Source organism: Scardinius erythrophthalmus (assembly GCF_964197995.2).
Source record: "Scardinius erythrophthalmus genome assembly, chromosome: 21".
Classification (NCBI taxonomy): domain Eukaryota; kingdom Metazoa; phylum Chordata; class Actinopteri; order Cypriniformes; family Leuciscidae; genus Scardinius; species Scardinius erythrophthalmus.
In genome coordinates, this window is record NC_138241.1 from 34,226,950 (window position 1) to 34,246,875 (window position 19,926).

General features: G+C 42.5%; 1 protein-coding gene across 1 annotated transcript in view; it reads right to left on the reverse strand.

Annotated features, from left to right (window-relative positions):
- Positions 1–4,882: 4,882 nt before the first annotated feature.
- kcnk12 (potassium channel, subfamily K, member 12) overlaps positions 4,883–19,926 on the reverse strand; it is a gene marked incomplete at both ends in the record, with an annotated part of 36,945 nt that continues 21,901 nt past the window's right edge. Inside the window, one exon of the mRNA XM_081351628.1 lies at positions 4,883–5,775. Coding sequence (XP_081207754.1) covers positions 4,883–5,775 — 893 coding nt within the window. The remainder of the gene's footprint in view (positions 5,776–19,926) is intronic.

Genomic DNA, 19,926 nt, shown 5'->3' on the forward strand with positions numbered 1-19,926 from the left:
AAGCATGAATAAATAGCTATAAAAAAATATTGTTTAAAAGCAGAGGCTCTGTTTCTTTCGTTTGATATAGCCTATTGCATGTTCAGATATTCATACAACAAAATATTCTGGGGGAAACTTTTTTTTGGCAGGGAAAGAGTTAAATATTCAATCTTACAATTCTATCATGAAGTATTGCATTATTTGTTCTGTCATAAAACGTAATGTTACGACCGTCTCCAACCTCACAGCCACGATAAAACCTTGTAGCTTCCAGTGATATAATTTATGTTAACTGCTTAACTTCTAACCAACAACCTATTTAAATAAAAAATCATTATACCTTGAGATATAGAAAATAAAAATACTGGATGGGCAAGAAGATCCGTTTCTCCAACACCAATTTGCAAATATTTTACATTTTGCTTAATTGGTGGCTAATTCGTACAAACTCCCACTAACAATAATTTTACCTTGACTGTGAGTGCGAGTGAAGAAATGTATGTTATAATTGCAGCGGCCACTAAAAATCAGCATAAACACGTAAAGAAACCAGAAAGTCCCTTTCACTGTAATTTTCATGTCATTCTCTGATTGATGTCTTTTTCATGCATGTTCCAAAACAATTTTAATCAGAAAGCAGTTGTAATCTAAACCTGGTTTCCACCTTACAAAGATTGAAAGCTTTGTGACAATGACATTGGACTTTATATTGCTGTAAAAACACAAAGGAAAACATGATGGACAGGTTATTTGAGTCTGTTTTATATAGGCTACAAAAAAGATGGATAAATACATACATACAACTGTGAAATTCCCAGATCTCCCAACTCCTGGGGAAAATGGAGGACTTCAGTTCAGTTAGATCCATTGCAATCAATGGAGATTCATTTTGCAAAAGGCAAAAGATTTACTGTACAGAGTTAAGTCAGATCTACATTATAGTTACATGTGGTTGAGGAACAAAATAAGGCAGTTGATATCGAGCCATGCATGCATTTTAAGAGAACAAACTGAGTCTTAAATACGTTTATTTTAAATATTTCAAGGTTTGCGGAAACACGTTCCTTCACAAGCTCATACCAAGATACGTTTTGAGTTGCACTTCCATTGCAATGTTAGCATCTCAAACTCTCTCTTACTGTACATCACTCATGCGCAATGATATGTTCAGTTCATGGTGTCACTAGCAGGTTTCTACAAATTGAATGTGACATTTGTAGGTCTTCATTAGGGGTCAGCGGTATAAGGTATATTATCATTAACTTAAACTACTATAAAACATGTTTTGTAAATCAAAATAAAATAAAATATAAATATTAGCTAAAAACGTTTTTTTTTTTAGTTGAAGCACTACCTGGACATAAATAAAAAATCAAACTGAAATTTTAAAATAAACATAATTTAACCTAGGAATAGTCAATTTTAAAAAGAATTAAAAACTAATAAAAATGACAAAATCACTAAAAAAATAACTAATTAAAATGAGAACTAAAAATATCAAATAAAAGATAATTCATAATTTAAATAAAAACTATAATAGTATATAATACTATATACAGTATACAGCATGCAAAAACCAGTATGACCATCTTAAAATGGCACGACTAGCTGGTAACTGGTTTATTGCTGATCCAAGATGGTTTTGGACCAGCTAATGACCAAGTTAGATGAGCTAGAAACCAGTCACCAATTTTGACATGATATATACCGCTACATAAACATACTCGAAATGTGATTGATTATTTTGTTCATACCGCCCACCCCATGGTCTTCATTACATTTCAAACACGTCGTTTGTTCCGACCGAGTCCACCAACACTGCCAGATGTAATACACGAACATATTTGTATATAAAAATAGACCTATAAGAGATACAAGTGGCTCTCGTATGGCTTTACCATATTAGCATGCAAAAAACTATCAGAAGTTGAACTACCTGAGGTTGTACATTATAAGCAAGAGCCGAAATCTTCAGTCATTTCACGGTTTCCCTTTTGCAATATGCAAAAAGAATCAGAAATTGTTCTGCTTGACTGTCCCGCACTATTTACATTGACGTTTGAGTTACATACAGGTAGATTGATGATAAGAGTATAGGTAGAGAGTGTGCTGTGTGTGTGTTTTTGTGCGTTTGTGTGTTGTGGATGCAGACATGAGACAGCTAATGAAAGCTGTGCGTCTCTGGAGCAGAAGAGAGCTGAGCAGAGATGTTATAGATCACCTGGAGAGAGCTAGTTAATGCAAATACATCTGTGCTGATGCTTTATCAACCCTGAGGGACTGTCTTTCCCTCTCTTCTCCTGTCTTTCTCCCTCCTCAACTCTTCCTATGTCAGGATTTCACACTATGGCGTATGTTTCTGCCTGCTACACACACACATGCTGCACGACAGCTCATTTAGCATCTATTGCAATTCATCAGCCAGGTCTTTTATATTCCCTTTATGTGCTTGTTTTATTAAAGCATTTTAATTGATCATTTGGGGAACGAGGAAGTTCGCACAGGCAGATTTGCAGTGGGAAAGCAACCGGAAGTCATTCATTTTCAGTGAGAGTTGGTGATGTGAGACAACATGAGCGACTTTGTTGTAAAGCAACAGAAGTTAATTAGAGTTCAGCTTTATGCAGAAGAGCGGTAATGCATTGTGGCGTTTACCAGTGCAGAATCATGTTTCAAAATTGCACATAATGAGGGCAAATGAGTATATGAGCTTATATTGAGTGTGTTTACATGCACAACAAAATATTGATAATTATCAAAAATCTGCTTATTAAAAAAACTGTTTTAGGGAATTGAGCAAATCATGAAACTGCCAACACTCACTTTAAATGAGATTTTGAAACGATCAGGATTCAGTGTTACACAGTCACGTCCACACTGAATAAGCTGACTGAATGTCGATCAAGCCATTTAAATGCAAAGCAGAATTGTAATAAGTAGGTTAATGAGTGCATTCACGTGTGTGATCATAGGTCATGTCGAAAACAGCTTGACATGTTCTTTTAACTGGGAAGGTTGCAAAAGGTTAAAGCAAAACTGATTTAAACCAATTACACCATTCCACTTTACATGTAAACACACACACACACACCAGCATTTTGTTGCTTTACTCAGTTTGTGCATGTCTTGTTTACATTTTGAGGAAAATGATTTCAAAATCTCATATTGCATTTCACGCAAATCTCATTAAGCTCACGTCGTCTGCGTTCAGTGCAGGATTGTGCATGTAAACACATTCATTGTGTCGAACAATATAGCATGCACAAAGCTGGTTTTCTTTCTAAATGTTTCTAGACTGTTCTATAAGTCATCCTACCACACTATATTTCCAGGACAGGTGTAGAAAATATCATCTAAGCGGACGTTTCCTTACTCTATAAGCTGATAGCGGAGGGGTTGAGGGCACTAACGTTCGGTCTGGCAGATGAGCTCCGCTGGAAGTCTAGTTCTGCGCTGATAGATGGCTCATATTCTCTCTCAGGGGTTCTTCACTTTATTCTCCTTCACTCTGTCTCACTCCATCTCTTCAGCTCCTCCTCTCTCCTCTTTGGGGAACAACAGAGTTTGGCTTTGAAGTTCTCATTGGTGCATCTCATCATGTTACTATGCGAGGGTGTAAAACCCTCAGCTGGATTTTTCCAACAGTGGCACTTCTTTTCCATGAGATCCCTATTGACAGGAACACCGATTTGAAGGGGTACCGTAAATGCACTCGCTTATACAGTACAAACCTCCCAACTTCTAATCTGCATACTGTAAAGTCGTCATTTGCAAGTATAGAAATAAGCTTTTGCTCTACATTTCTCTTTGAGTAATGCTGCATACTAGCTCGCATAATATCCATCATCAGTTAGGTGCATGAACAAACTGTACATAACAAGTGAGCCTGTGTTATTTTGAGATTTTGTAGTATGTCCAAATACAAACACACACTTAAAAGTAAGGACTTTTCATTGAGGAGTGAAGTACATACATTTAATGCACAGCATAAGTATGCGAACTGGTTTGCGACATGGAGATGATGCATAGTTGTAATTCGAGTGTGCTATCCGAACGGAGTAAAAAGGATGCTACTTCTACATATTTGAGATTTAAAAAGCTCTACTCACATGAATAGCCACTGGCTGAATAGTCAAGTCTTCAGAGCGTTTGTTTAGGTTTAGTTAGTCCTGTCTACAAATTCTAGAAAACATGATAATCAGGGTTTGTTACGGTTGATTACTTGAATATGTAAAGTCACTTGTCCTCCAGGGAAGTTCGTATTTACGAGTTGGGAAGTTGTAATTACGACATCAGGTGCTTTCAAATAACTTTGGTCGGAGCAAGATGGCCTTTTCTGCATGATGTTTTTTAACTACATTTACAAAATGAATAAAGAATGCGCTTTGGGTGTGTTTTCTCTTTTTATGTTTTTTTAGCAATTTATGAAGGTGCAGTAAATTGATTTATTATATATGCTATATTAATTTTACAATACTATCAAAATGATCTAATATATTATATTTTACTATGGGGTATTTTGTTCATGCAAATTGTTAAAAAACAAAATAACTTAATACAGACGCTGCATCCGACATGTTTTCTCACTCAGTGTCTCTAATCGTAATTATGACTTTGTGGTGCCGTTCATGTGCATTTAACTCGTAAATACGATCTTTCTAACATGATTTGAATGCACCATTACTTCCTAGCATATGCTTGCAGTCCAAAAACCCTAATGGAAATCCTACACAGTTCATGCATGTCATGCTGTTCTACACAAGCTCAAGACAGAGTCGGGAAATTTAAACTAAATCAATCGCAAATCCAAACCGCGTTACTTCCAGAGAGAGTTGGAGAGGTTTTACTGCTAAAGATAATCGTTTTTGAGATGCTTACCCTGTTTAGGCTAAAGTTAGCTCTACCTAGAGTCACTGGTTTCTGCTAATCGGTTGTTCATAATGCCGAGAGCACCGACGCCACCGGAAAAGCCGTTTTGCCTCGAGCTTCCGCAGACCGTTCTGGGATATCCGTTTGCTGACTCCGACAGCTGTTTCTGCATAATAGCCAGTGAGATTTTATTGGATCCCGTCAGATCCCGCATGGAGATCATCTCACCCGAGAGTCTACGGCCCTCCGTGTCGCTATCGCAAGGCCCGTCCGAGTCCGGCGTTTGCCCGAATCGTCCCTTTCGGAGGCGTGAGCCGGGCCTGATGGCATTGCGGCGTCCCAAGAAAGCGTTTGCTTTGTTGCAGCGTTGGCAACACAAGCAATTCATTTTCCCCAACATCCAGTTGAGGACCTGCTTGATAACGATTGAGATGACATTGAAGAGAGAGTAGATGCAACACACTCCAGCCAAGATGAAGAGACAGTTAGCCAACCGGTAAAGGCTTTGGTAGCCGTACACAGCACTCTGACTGCTCACCAAATCCCCGAAACCAATCGTGCTGAAGGTGACGAAGCAAAAATACAGCGAGTCCAAGTACGCCCAACCCTCGACTGGAGTGTACATGGCCGACGCGCAGCAGGAGATCACGATGGCCGATAAACCCAGAATGAGCATCACGTGGTACACCGAGGGCTTCCAGCCGGGCAACGTACTTGCAGCGAAATCCTGGCAGATTCCCGGCGGGAGGAGACCACTGGTCCTCAGACGACGAAGACGAACGGCCTTCATCACCACAGCCAGCAGGGTAATGATGCGCTCCAGAAACAGGTTGAAGAACAGGATGGTGGCCGCGCAACCTAACAGGCCGTAGAAGATCAAGAAGATCTTTCCAGCTACCGTCACAGGGGTGGTCATCCCGAATCCTGCGGAGAAAAAGACCAAAAGAGCTCATTACAATCAGCACTGCTACAGAAGCATGCACTCTTATAGAAAAAAGGGGGTAAGGTTCATTAGTTAGCATGAACTAATAATGAACTGCACTTAAACAGCATTTATTAATCTTTGTTAATGTTATTTTCAACATTTACTAATTCTTTATTAAAATCTTCTTAACATTATTTAATGCACTGTGAACTAACATGAACTGACAATGAACAGCTGTATTTTTATTAACTAATGTTAACAAAGATTAACAAATACAATCACAAATGTATTGCTCATGGTTAGTTAATACATTAACTAATGTTAACTAATGAAACCTTATTGTAAAGTGTTACCAAAAAAGGTACAAAAGCTACTAATATGTACCATTTTCGGTCTAATATGCATCCCTTAGGGGTAAATAAGGTATAGAGGTGGTCACTTATTATTCAAAAGTACAGTCAGATCAATATTATTGATTTGACTGCACTGACACTATTGGATTAGAAAAGAACTGAGCTGGACGATGACATCATTGTTTTCTGCAGAGTTGCTTCATAGATGAAATTAACTAGTTTATAATTGATGATCTTTATGACAGAACTGAATCAACACTGAAGTGACGTCAGCTGAATAATGACACTATTTTCTTTTAGAGCTGCCGTACAGCCGAGATGAACTCTGTTTGCATCATTAAATCATTGTCCTGTTATCACTGTAAATACGCTTTGAAACAATCTGTACTGTATAAAGCGCTATAGAAATAAAGGTCACTTGACTTGACTTTTAAAAAAGGTACTGCCCCAAGGCCTTTGTGCCTTCTGAGATTGTGAGGGTAAGTCTGTGTACAGTAAATATATTTTATATAAAGAAAATGAGGCCTGTTTGTAAGACAATTAAGATTTATTTGCATTTTGACATTTTCATGACTATTAGGGCCCTATCTTGCACCAAGCGCAACTGACTTTGTACATGTATCATTCCTATTTTGCACCCGACGCACAGCGGCCTTTTCCCTCCACTAGGGAATGAACTTGCGCTCCCGGGGGCGGATCAGCGAAAAGAGGAGGCGTGTTCCGGCGCAAACGTTCCCTGGTGCTATTTTGCAGTTTCAGAAAACAATTCCTCCACTGACCAGGAAAAACCTCGTCTAAAGTCAGTGGCGCATCATTCAGATGCTATTTTAAGGGCGCATGCTTGGCCATAATGTAGCGTGTGCACAACGCGCATACACTTTGCTTCTCTCATTTACACAGACGCAGCAGTTCCCATTTTTGCAAACCATACATAATTACAAGGAAAAATATTACCACACGAGGGAAATCATTGTGGTGTCCAGGAAGATGTGAAAAAATAGGCATAAATCTACCTTACATATTTACCCAACTTATTCAGGCTAATTGTAGTAATGACGGATCAAACCTGTTTGACCAATAGTGGCAAGACATTCCGCCATTATAATAGCAGTCCGCCATGGAACAAGCGCGCCTGCTTTTAAAGGGAATGTGAGATGACCACACCTATGAAAAATGAAGCTACTTCAGACCAACCTATTTTAGATTTGCGTACGCAAGAGTCATTTATCCCGCTGGTATAATAGCAACAGCGTCCGAGACCCGCCCACAAAGTTAATTGCGTTTCACGTTTGATACTTGCGTTTCAGATCATTAAAATAGGGCCCTTAAACTCATTTCTTTCCCAAATTCTCATTACTTTGAAGCATAAAATGGTACATTATTTAAATTTTATGATCACACTTTATATTAGGGTCCAATTCTCACTCATAACTAACTATTACAGCTTTTGCCTCAATAAACTCCTAATTACTGTTTATTAATAGTTAGTACGGTAGTTGTTAAGTTTATATTGGGCTTTAAGGGATGTAGAATATGATCATGCAGAATAAGGCATTAATATGTGCTTAAACAGCCTAATATGCATGATATAAGCAATTAGTTAATAGTAATAATTGGACCCTAAACTAAAGTGTTACCAATTTTACAAAACAGAGTAGTTGCATGCCTTTAATTTATGCTGATTTAAAAAAAACAAAAACAAAAAACAGTTTTACACTAGGTTTTACTAATGAAATGTAAGATATGTGCCATTTTTGTGAGATTCTCCCGTATGCTGAACAGTATTATGTTAATATTTATTAATATAAGGTTATGAGTAGAAGAAGTCTTCAGAGATTTCTCTGCATAATGTGATGGTTTTCGCTGTCCAGATGAAGGTTGCAAAATCATTGACTTGACTTGACTTGACTGCGAATGCTGGGAATTTGTTTTAGCTGATATCCCCAAAAATTGATTATTCCTATAAAGACTGACCTTCAGCAATGCTGCCACATGTACGAACATCCCAGTGATTAAACTAGCTCATCTTTGACAGGTAGCTGGAGCTGATTTAGAGGGCTATATATTAAAGAGGATGTTTTCTGGAGGATTGCATCTGGAACACATCAGCGAATAGAGTCTTCTGAATAATTAAAAAATCCCTGGGAGAAAAAGATAAAGCCCTTTTTTAAGCAACACTTTTGCCACTTCAACTGATTAAAGTGAGAGAAAGAAAGAGAAACAGCACAATGAACTCTGCTGAAAAAGAATAGCATTAAGATTTCAAGTAAGCTTATGTGAACGCAAACACTTCTGGTTATATAAGCTTGATTTCATGTGTTGTTCATGTTCATTGCATAGTAGACTAACATTCTGTGAAATTCTGTTAATTCCTATACCACCCAATGTACTCGTTACATCATAAGAAGAATGGCATCTATGCTAATGTTAGTCTTTCTGTTTATTCCGAGGTTTACTGTAAACAGCCGGATCTGGGCCGTATCCAGATCAGATGGTGGACCTGCGTCTGGACACGTCCACAACGCATCCCTGAAGTGCCAGCCTCATCAGCCTGTGAAGGCCTCATCGGCACTGATCCTCAACAAACTCGTCTCCATACCGGTGTGATGACTCCGATCTTCCAACCAGACGGATCTGGATAAATACTCTGAATGTTCTGATCCAATCTGACTTCTGACCTGTAATGCTGCCTGAGTCATAATCATCCACTGTTCGTTCGTTGGCCAGAGGAGAACTGAGCATCTGAGCCTCGTTTCTCCCAAGGTGAAGTTTTGGTTCCTTGCCACTGTCGCCATTGGCTTTTGGCTTGCTTAGTTGGGGACATTTAACTTAATATTCAACAATATTATTGATATTGGTCTGCATTGACACCGTTATATGAGAACTGAACTGAGCTGGACGATGATATCACGCTTTTCCCCAGAGCGGCTATATATAAAAATTAAACTTTTTACAACAAAAATGAAACATCACTGAACTTACTTACTTAAGCTGGACTGTGACGCTATTTTCTTCTAGAAACAATCTTTGTCACATTATTTTCCTGTTATCTCTGTAAAGCTGCTTTGAAACAGACTGTATTGTTAAAATCTCTACATAAATATAGGTGACTTGACTTGTTAATGCAAGTCAGTGGGAGATTTTCCAACTATCAAACACACAAAATGTATATACAGTATATAAACTGCTCATAATAAGGTTTTCCCCCTTAAAGATATTGTACCTGTTTACCAAGTAGATGAAATATGAGAAATAAACGGTAAATGGTAAATACTTTATCACTAAACCATCACTTGTGAACAGAATATATATTATTCTGTGTAATGTCCAATCAAGCTTAACATTTTGTCAAATTATTCAAAAAGTGTGAAAATATTACTTAGTGATGTGCAGGGCTGTTTGGGATAAATAAAATGCAATACTTATAAATAAAATAAAATAAATTAATAAAAATAAATTAATTATAGTCAACAGAATGTGTTGAAGAGACCATCAAAATAAAGTGAAACCAAAATTTTTGGTAATTTTGTTTTGTTTTTGCCATTTTATTAGTTAAAAAAAACATGTCTATATAGTTCTTATAAAGTTTTAGTTATTTCAGTACATCAAATTAAACTAAATGAAAATGAGAAATGTTTCCTTGGCAACTAGCTGAATTAAGTTACATTTGATTTCAGTTAATGTTACAAACAAAGTAATTGTAACATAATTTTGTTTTATTTTAGTTGCAGTTTTTACTTTGAAGCAGCCTTAGCAAATCAAAGGAATTTTCAGCAATTTTATATAAAAAAAAAAAAAAGGTTTACAATGAAAATCACAGAATATACTTTAAGCTGTTGGACATAGAAGACAAATAAAAAAATAAAAAGTCTGCCGAACCAAAAATGCCCATGGAAACACCCCATGATGCCTTCTGGACTGTTAGATAACACTTTTAGCCTCAGGAGGCACTGAAACATTATCCAACAACCACAACTAAAACATTCTCTGTCTAGGAAACACTGTACGACTTCAATAGTCACATACGCACAACAAAAAATAATACTAAGGCTGAGCAGGGGAGCGTCCTGATGCACAACAGCCTCTCCTGAAAAACAGCCCGTTCGCTCGGCATAAAACCACATGAAACTATCAAGCGGGGGTCTTTAGAAAGAGAATCAAACCTAGCCTCTTGGCCGTTCATCTCTAATTAATTAACCTCACTCGTTTTTCCACTGGCCTGGAGAGTGTTCTTGTTAAGAGGGCATTGAGGTTTCGTCTGCCAAGGGCTGTCCAGCTCTCCTTCATTAAAATCTCAGTTACCTCCGTCCCCGAAGCATCGATTCAGTGTGCTGTTTCAGAGCCAACACTTCAGACTGGATCTCCAGAGACTTCAGGGACAGAGCTGGAGAGAAGCAAACACTCCCGAAATAACCTGCAACATCCATCGCCATTGTGGAGAGTTACGACTCAAAACTGCTGTGCAACTGAACAATGACATTGTTTTATGATCTTATGTTTTATCATTCTTCAGGACAATCTGGAAACAATCCACCACAGATGTATATTTCATTTTGAGGTCTGCATGACAATAAAATCCTCTTTTCAGAAAATAATGTTAATTATCAAAGCAATTAACAATTAGCGAGCAACATTAATCAAAATTCACAACCCATTTTATTTCTGTAAAGTAACCAAAGGAGGTCTATAATTCCTGTGGAAAGCGAGTATGTGAATCACAGGAGTGTAGAAAGAGAGGACAAAAATGAAAATTGGCCACTAGAAAAACCTTAATGAATATCTGAGATTTAAAAGATCAGAATACGCATAGAATTTTGAATGGCCTTCAATGGACGAAGATGCTCTTAGCATGGACTAACTGGACAATTCTATTAAATATAACGCATTTGCAAGTGAAACAGGACATTTACATTCATGCACTTGGTAAACGCTTTAATCCAAAGTGACTTGCTTTATTGCATTCAAGGTTTTCATTTTATGCATTATGCATGCATTCGCTGGGAATCAAACCCATGACCTTGGCGTTGTTAGCATAGCGCTCTACTGTTTGAACTACAGGACGGTTATATTAATCTCTAGAGCTCAAACAGTTGCGCATGGCGCTAGCAACGGCAAAGTCATGGGTTTTGATTCCCAGGGAATGCATGAACTAATAAAATGTATAGTGAATGCAATGTAAGTCGCTTTGGATAATAAAAGCGTCTACCAGATGTCACATGCCTGTCCTGTCTTGTGTAGCACATGTGGTGTTTGTGTTCCTGTCACTGTTTGACCCCACCCTCCTTGTTATCTCATTATTGGTTTCATTTGCCCCACCTGTTGTTCCTTATTACCTGCCTGATTTGTCCCTTTTATAAGTTCCTTTGTGTTTGCAGTCTGTGTCGGATCGTTGTCTTGTACACGTCTCCTGTTCTCCCGTGACCCCTTTTGGTATGTTCGTTTTTGAAGTTGTTTTGTATTTAGTTATGTTTTCCCCCTCGTGGGTTTTGTTTTGTGTTTAGTGTTTCTTTTGTAAATAAATTATTTTCCCTTTGCATTTGAGTCCTCCCTTTGTTTTCTGTAATTCACGTGACAGAACGATCCGACCATGTCAAGGACTCAGCAAAGGGTCTCTTCCCCAGCCACCGAGCGGGAGAGGAGGCAAAGTTTTGAGGGGACCCGGTTGGTCATATTTCGCGGGACCCGTGGAGGCTGCAGTAGAGGAGGTGGGCGAGAGGAATTTCAGGACCACTCTCCACTCTGGCCCCTCCTCGACCCAGTTCCGGTGGTCCCAGTTCCGGTGGTTCCGAAACGGAGGAGGAGAGGAAAGAACCCCTCCGTGGCTATGTCGGTGGTCTCTGTTCCGGTGGTCCCTGTTCCAGCGATCCCGAGTCCGGTGGTCCCTGTTCCGGTGGTCCCTGTTCCGGTGGTCCCTGTTCCGGTGGTCCCTGTTCCGGTGGTCCCTGTTCCGGTGGTCCCGAGTCTGGTGGTCCCGAGTCTGGTGGTCCCGAGTCTAGTGGCCCAACCTGAGACTGTTCACGTTCCGTCTGCCCAGTCAGAGACTGTTCAGGTCACATCTGCCCAGCCAGAGATGGTTCAAGCCACGTCTGCCCAGTCGGAGACAGATCGGGAGATGCCCATTCTCATGGCCGGGGGGGCACTGATCGGCTATTTAGAGCGTTTAGCTCGGATCCTGGAGACGCCCTTCAAACCTTTAGTGTCTGTTCCTGAGCCGGAGCCAGTGTCTGTTCCTGAGCCGGAGCCAGTGTCTGTTCCTGAGCCGGAGCCAGTGTCTGTTCCTGAGCCGGAGCCAGTGTCTGTTCCTGAGCCGGAGCCAGTGTCTGTTCCTGAGCCGGAGCCAGTGTCTGTTCCTGAGCCGGAGCCAGTGTCTGTTCCTGAGCCGGAGCCAGTGTCTGTTCCTGAGCCGGAGCCAGTGTCTGTTCCTGAGCCGGAGCCAGTGTCTGTTCCTGAGCCGGAGCCAGTGTCTGTTCCTGAGCCGGAGCCAGTGTCTGTTCCTGAGCCGGAGCCAGTGTCTGTTCCTGAGCCGGAGCCAGTGTCTGTTCCTGAGCCGGAGCCAGTGTCTGTTCCTGAGCCGGAGCCAGTGTCTGTTCCTGAGCCGGAGCCAGTGTCTGTTCCTGAGCCGGAGCCAGTGTCTGTTCCAGTTCCAGTTCCTGAGCCGGAGCCAGTGTCTGTTCCAGTTCCAGTTCCTGAGCCGGAGCCAGTGTCTGTGTCTGTTCCAGTTCCTGAGCCAGTGTCTGTTCCTGAGTCTGTGCCTGTGCTTGTGTCTGTTTCTGTGTCTGTTTCTGAGCCCTCAGTGACCGCATCACTGGCCATTATGACCACAGCCATGTGGTGTGTGTGGGCTACGCACACACTTGGACCGGTGGTGTCTGTTCCTGGGCCGGTGGTGTCTGTTCCTGGGCCGGTGGTGTCTGTTCCTGGGCCGGTGGTGTCTGTTCCTGGGCCGGTGGTGTCTGTTCCTGAACCGGTGGTGCCAGTTCCCGAGCCGGTGGTGCCAGTTCCAGTGCCCGAGCCGGTGGTGCCAGTTCCAGTGCCCGAGCCAGTTCCAGTGCCCGAGCCGGTGGTGCCAGTTCCAGTGTCCGAGCCAGTTCCAGTGCCCGAGCCGGTGGTGCCAGTTCCAGTGCCCGAGCCGGTGGTGCGAGTTCCAGTACCCGAGCCGGTGGTGCGAGTTCCAGTACCCGAGCCGGTGGTGCCAGTTCCAGTACCCGAGCCGGTGGTGCCAGTTCCAGTGCCCGAGCCGGTGGTGCCAGTTCCAGTGCCCGAGCCAGTTCCAGTGCCCGAGCCGGTGGTGCCAGTTCCAGTGTCCGAGCCAGTTCCAGTGCCCGAGCCGGTGGTGCCAGTTCCTGAGCCGGAGCCGGAGGCGTCTGTTCCTGCGCCCTCAGTGACCGCGACACTGGCCATTATGGCCACAGCCATGTGGTGTGTGTGGTCTACGCACACACTTAGACCGGTGGTGTCTGTTCCTGGGCCGGTGGTGTCTGTTCCTGGGCCGGTGGTGTCTGTTCCTGGGCCGGTGGTGTCTGTTCCTGAACCGGTGGTGCCAGTTCCCGAGCCGGTGGTGCCAGTTCCAGTGCCCGAGCCGGTGGTGTCTGTTCCAGTGCCTGAGCCGGTGGTGCCAGTTCCAGTGCCCGAGCCAGTTCCAGTGCCCGAGCCGGTGGTGCGAGTTCCGGTGCCCGAGCCGGTGGTGCCAGTTCCAGTGCCCGAGCCGGTGGTGCCAGTTCCAGTGCCCGAGCCGGTGGTGCCAGTTCCAGTGCCCGAGACGGTGGTGCCAGTTCCAGTGCTCGAGCCGGTGATGTCTGTTCCTGAGCCGGTGCCTGTTCCCTGGCCGCCCGAGGGAGGGTCTCCGCCCTGGCCGCCCGAGGGAAAGTCTCCGCCCTGGCCGCCCGAGGGAGAGTCTCCGCCCTGGCCGCCCGAGGGAAGGTCCCTGCCCTGGCCGCCCGAGGGAAAGTCTCCGCCCTGGCCGCCCGAGGGAAAGTCTCCGCCCTGGCCGCCCGAGGGAAAGTCTCCGCCCTGGCCGCCCGAGGGAAAGTCTCCGCCCTGGCCGCCCGAGGGAAAGTCTCCGCCCTGGCCGCCCGAGGGAAAGTCTCCGCCCTGGCCGCCCGAGGGAAAGTCTCCGCCCTGGCCGCCCGAGGGAAAGTCTCCGCCCTGGCCGCCCGAGGGAAAGTCTCCGCCCTGGCCGCCCGAGGGAAAGTCTCCGCCCTGGCCGCCCGAGGGAAAGTCTCCGCCCTGGCCGCCCGAGGGAAAGTCTCCGCCCTGGCCGCCCGAGGGAAAGTCTCCGCCCTGGCCGCCCGAGGGAAAGTCTCCGCCCTGGCCGCCCGAGGGAAAGTCTCCGCCCTGGCCGCCCGAGGGAAAGTCTCCGCCCTGGCCGCCCGAGGGAAAGTCTCCGCCCTGGCCGCCCGAGGGAAAGTCTCCGCCCTGGCCGCCCGAGGGAAAGTCTCCGCCCTGGCCGCCCGAGGGAAAGTCTCCGCCCTGGCCGCCCGAGGGAAAGTCTCCGCCCTGGCCGCCCGAGGGAAAGTCTCCGCCCTGGCCGCCCGAGGGAAAGTCTCCGCCCTGGCCGCCCGAGGGAAAGTCTCCGCCCTGGCCGCCCGAGGGAAAGTCTCCGCCCTGGCCGCCCGAGGGAAAGTCTCCGCCCTGGCCGCCCGAGGGAAAGTCTCCGCCCTGGCCGCCCGAGGGAAAGTCTCCGCCCTGGCCGCCCGAGGGAAAGTCTCCGCCCTGGCCGCCCGAGGGAAAGTCTCCGCCCTGGCCGCCCGATGGACTCTCTGTTCCGCCCTGGCCGTCCGATGGACTCTCGGCTCCACCCTGGCCTCCAGAACTGTTCATTTTCCCTGCCCCACCCTGGTCTGTCTCTCTTGTTCCCCCTGTCCCATTCTGGTCTGTCTTTCCTGTTCCCCCTGTCCCCCCCTGGTCTGTCTTTCCTGTTTCCCCTGTCCCACCCTGGTCTGTCTTTCCTGTTCCCCCTGTCCCGCCCTGGTCTGTCCCTCCCGTCCCGCCCTGGTCTGTCCCTCCCGTCCCGCCCTGGTCTGTCCCTCCCGTCCCGCCCTGGTCTGTCCCTCCCGTCCCGCCCTGGTCTGTCCCTCCCGTCCCGCCCTGGTCTGTCCCTCCCGTCCCTTGTGGAGCGTCTGGTAGCCGCTCCTTAAGGAGGGGGTAATGTCACATGCCTGTCCTGTCTTGTGTAGCACATGTGGTGTTTGTGTTCCTGTCACTGTTTGACCCCACCCTCCTTGTTATCTCATTATTGGTTTCATTTGCCCCACCTGTTGTTCCTTATTACCTGCCTGATTTGTCCCTTTTATAAGTTCCTTTGTGTTTGCAGTCTGTGTCGGATCGTTGTCTTGTACACGTCTCCTGTTCTCCCGTGACCCCTTTTGGTATGTTCGTTTTTGAAGTTGTTTTGTATTTAGTTATGTTTTCCCCCTCGTGGGTTTTGTTTTGTGTTTAGTGTTTCTTTTGTAAATAAATTATTTTCCCTTTGCATTTGAGTCCTCCCTTTGTTTTCTGTAATTCACGTGACACCAGATGCATGAATGTAAAAAAAAAAAAAAAAGGGTAGACGGGACATTAGTGGAGTGTGCCAATTTATTGCATCAATTGTGACAACATGCCCCACTATACAGTCAATGTGTGTTCAACCAACTCTGTCTGGTCAATAATGTTGGAAATGTTCAGGTTTTTTTTTTTCTTGAGTTCAAGAGTATTTATATAGAAATTGACTTTCAAAAATAAACCTACCCTGAAAAACATTCACTAGAGAAAGTAAAAGTGTGACAATTAACCCTTTTTCGCATTTTTTACCATAAGTCTGGGTTGTATTCATTTCGTACATATACAAAAAAGCTGTACCATATATAGTGTAAGAATACTGCATTTTTTTTTTTTACAAACCATTTAACTATTGAGAAATAGTACTGGCAAATAAAACAAAACATTTAAAGTCCTCCTGTAGTCAATAATTGTATCCCTTAAAACTCATCTTTGATCACCAAAATTACATATTTAAAAAAAAAATTCCTTGAAAAAACTTTCCTTCATGCCTTAAAATAGCTTGAATGTAACTCGACACCCTTGCCTCATTTCTATGAATATGCAAATGAGCCCCGCCTCCACTCACTCACTCAGCTCAGAGATCCACTGGTTGACGATCACACGTTGATCTGATTGGTTACAAGGTAGTTTGTGACGTCAGAAACACCAGCGATTTCATAGCGTGTTTTTGAGACTGTCTTTGGTTCACTGCAGTTTTAAGGAGGAAATACTCAGCAATGGTGTCGACTTATGAATTTACATGTGGTTTGTTCTAAAGCATATTAAAAACCACCACATAGACACATTTAGACAGACTAAACTAAAAGCTTGAATTTCACCACATGGGGACTGTGACAACATTATCAATATTATTAAAATGTATTTTCCGCTCAATACACAACAAATACTTTAAATTGAACAGTATTCAAAACAGAACACGAATAAAAAAATATATGTATAAAACAAATTACAGTGGCATCCATTATAAACAACACGCATTATAAACGCCAAGTCTAAACAAATTTATTTAAAGCAAAACCGAAACTACCACCATGTAAATGGCCTGTGCAAATAACCTTGGGCTCGTGTTCCTCTCTCATCTGGCACCGATCCAATGTTTTGCTTGTTGCTTTGGAATATAAGTCACGGTATGTTTCAGATAAAAAACGACTTATGTTCTGTAAAATATGGTAAACATCATGTCGTTTGCCTGGCCTTCAGTTTGTTACAGTTTTTGTGCTGGTATGTCATGCAGAAAGTCAGTTTTCTCTTAAGAAATGAATAGCATATGAGTGCTTCACTGCGACAGATGGTTTTAGCTCGTTTCCAAACACAATGCAGCGTGCAGCAATCTTTGCCTCACAATATGCCAGCACAGTCTAGCTATTTAGCACCTCTGAAAAAAACACACACACACAGCCAGCAAGCACATAAAAACATCATTGTTCGCAGTGACAGTAAGAGGCATAATGTCACCAATCTGGCATTTCGCAGCCCTGGACAGAGACCGTTTCAGTTGTCCTGCTGTCTTCAGGGATCCGAGTATCAAGCCAGATACATAAAATACAGAGATGGGTTTTTTTTTTCCTGTGGAAATCATTAGTCACCGGCTGGAGTGCAGGGGGTCTGCGGAGAACGGGTCCTGGGTGAGATGGGGAGGAGAAGCTGAGTAAGAAGAATCTGGCTCGCTCTCTTCACTACACCACCATCTGCCCATCACTCGCCCTCGTACACATCATGCGTCGGATTATTTATGGGGACACAAACACACTTTTTGTTGTTGCTGAATAGAAACCCTGCAAAGGAGGGTTTTCACAGCATGCCATTTATAGAGACAGAAAATAAAAGCATTGCTTATGCACGTCTTTGTAGATTTTCTCAGCTTTTTGTCCCAAATGTTGCTTTTTTATGAAACTTACTCACAGTCAATTGTTGATTAAAAAAAAGAATGCATGAAGCAAGAATACAACTTTTTTTCTTTTGTTCTTTCTTTTGATTGATATATTGCATGGTCAGATATTCATACAAAAAAATATTCCAGGGGCCATAACATTTTCGTGAAAATTATAAAAATGTTGGTAGTGGCTGGCATTTTTTTTTTTACAACGCTGACAGAGAAAGACTTAAAAGAACCAGTTTTTTCTTAGTGTGAAGAACATTTAAAAAAAAATATAAAGAATTCATAGATGTTACAGGTTCTTCATGGAACCATTGATGCCAATAAATAAGCTTTATTTTTATGAATGTATGTTGCAAGAACAAAATGAAAGAACTTGAAAACGCAACATAAGAAGATATGGTTCTAAATTGAACTAAATTCACAGTGGAAGTAAAACGGTACACAATCACTGCTTTGGTGGCATGTAGTCGTTCTTTAAAGGAAAATAAAAAAATAAAAAATTCAACAGTTACCTGGAATTTTTTTTTTATATAAACTTAATTAATATAATTAAACACTCACTTAGAGACAGTTATGCAGCTGTGCAATGTGAAATATTTTGGTAACATTTTAAAACATTTATTTACACATTAAATTCACTTTGGATCTACACCTGAGATAAATGCTGTCTCAGCAATTATTTCATGAACAGTGTGACAGAAAATCTGTAAAGCACAGCAATTTAATATACAGAAATACATGCATACAATATTTTTTAATACAATATATTTTGTGACTCTGGATCACAAAACCAGTCACGAGTCGCACGGGTTTATTTGTGGCAATAGCCAACAATACATTGTATGGGTCAAAATTAACGATTTTTCTTTTATGGCAAAAATCATTAGGATATTAAGTAAAGATCATGTTCTATGAAGATATTTTGTACATTTCCTACCGTAAATATATAAAACATTTATTTTTGTGAGTGAATGCTGCACAATCGCCAACATAAATGAACAGTTTTAAAGGAGATTTTCTCAATGTTTCGATTTTTTCGCATCCTCAGATTCCAGATTTTCATATAGTTGTATCTCGACGAAATATTGTCCTATCCTAACAAACCACACATCAATGGAAATAATTTATTCAGCTTTCATGTTATGTATAAATCTCAATTTCATAAAATTGACTCATGTGACATATTTAAATGTCAATTTTACTGTAAAAAATAGTAGTTCTAGACCTTGCCTGGTCTACAGTTTATTAAAGTTTTGTGCTAGTATCTCATGCAGTAAGTCAACGTGACCTTAAAAAATTCAACTTTTTTTGCTGTGCTAGCAGACTGAAAAATACCCTGCATGTGAGCAATGAAGCATACTTATTATTTATTGATTTTGCACAGTAAAGTTTATGAGTTTATATGGTGGCTTGCGCTTGGCATCCGATCAATACTAGCAATGGTGAAATCAGCCGATCTCTTCATACACAACTGTCTGTAAATTGTCAATAAAAGCATTTACTGTACTGTTATGCAAGTCACATAGTATCGAGAGCTGACAACATACACAAACAACATGGACTTTATTTCAGCACTGATTTACACAGAACTGGGAAAAGGAGAGAGAGACGTTTGCAAAGGTTTGGCTCAATGCTTTCACTCTATCACATCTTCATTGGCTGTTGCTTTTGCTTGTCAGGGACGGTCGGCCAAATTTCAAACTAGTTGGAAATGTATCGTAGCATCTGTGACTATATTGCAATGTTTCTTTCTAGAGCGCGACGGGCACACGCTGTGAGTTGTGCTCTTGGCTTCAAACACTGAAGGGGGGACATCTTTACAAATATAAAGTATTTTTGCAATCAAAGAAGGTTTTATCTCTCACAAATACAATGAATATCCTAACCCTGCTCTCATTAGAGTGTTAGTTGCAACGTTAGTAGAAGCAACGTTACTTAAAGTCTACATGTCTGAAGGGGACCATCAAAATATTTTCCAGATTTCTGCAAGCTTCATTTAATTATATATAACTTTTCAGGATTCCCTTTCCGAAGTGTGTGTGTGTGCGGAAACTGTGCTTAAATTGTGTTTGAATGGGAAAGCACATACTGTGTTTCAGACATGGGTGTTCACACAGCCTCTGAATGGAAAAGCTCACCTGCACCCCAACGAGAGCGTACAGAGATGTGCGAAACGCAGCGTTCGAACATAGAGGCGACTACATTCAAAGCTTAAAGGCACAATATGTAACTTTTTTGCTTTAAAAATAGCAAAAATCACTATATCTATGTTATATATTTTTTAGTTGTGTACTTACATTATCCCGACTGTTTCCAACAACTTTCAAACCAGGATAAATTTGTAATTTAATTCGAGAAACGTCACGTTTCTTTAT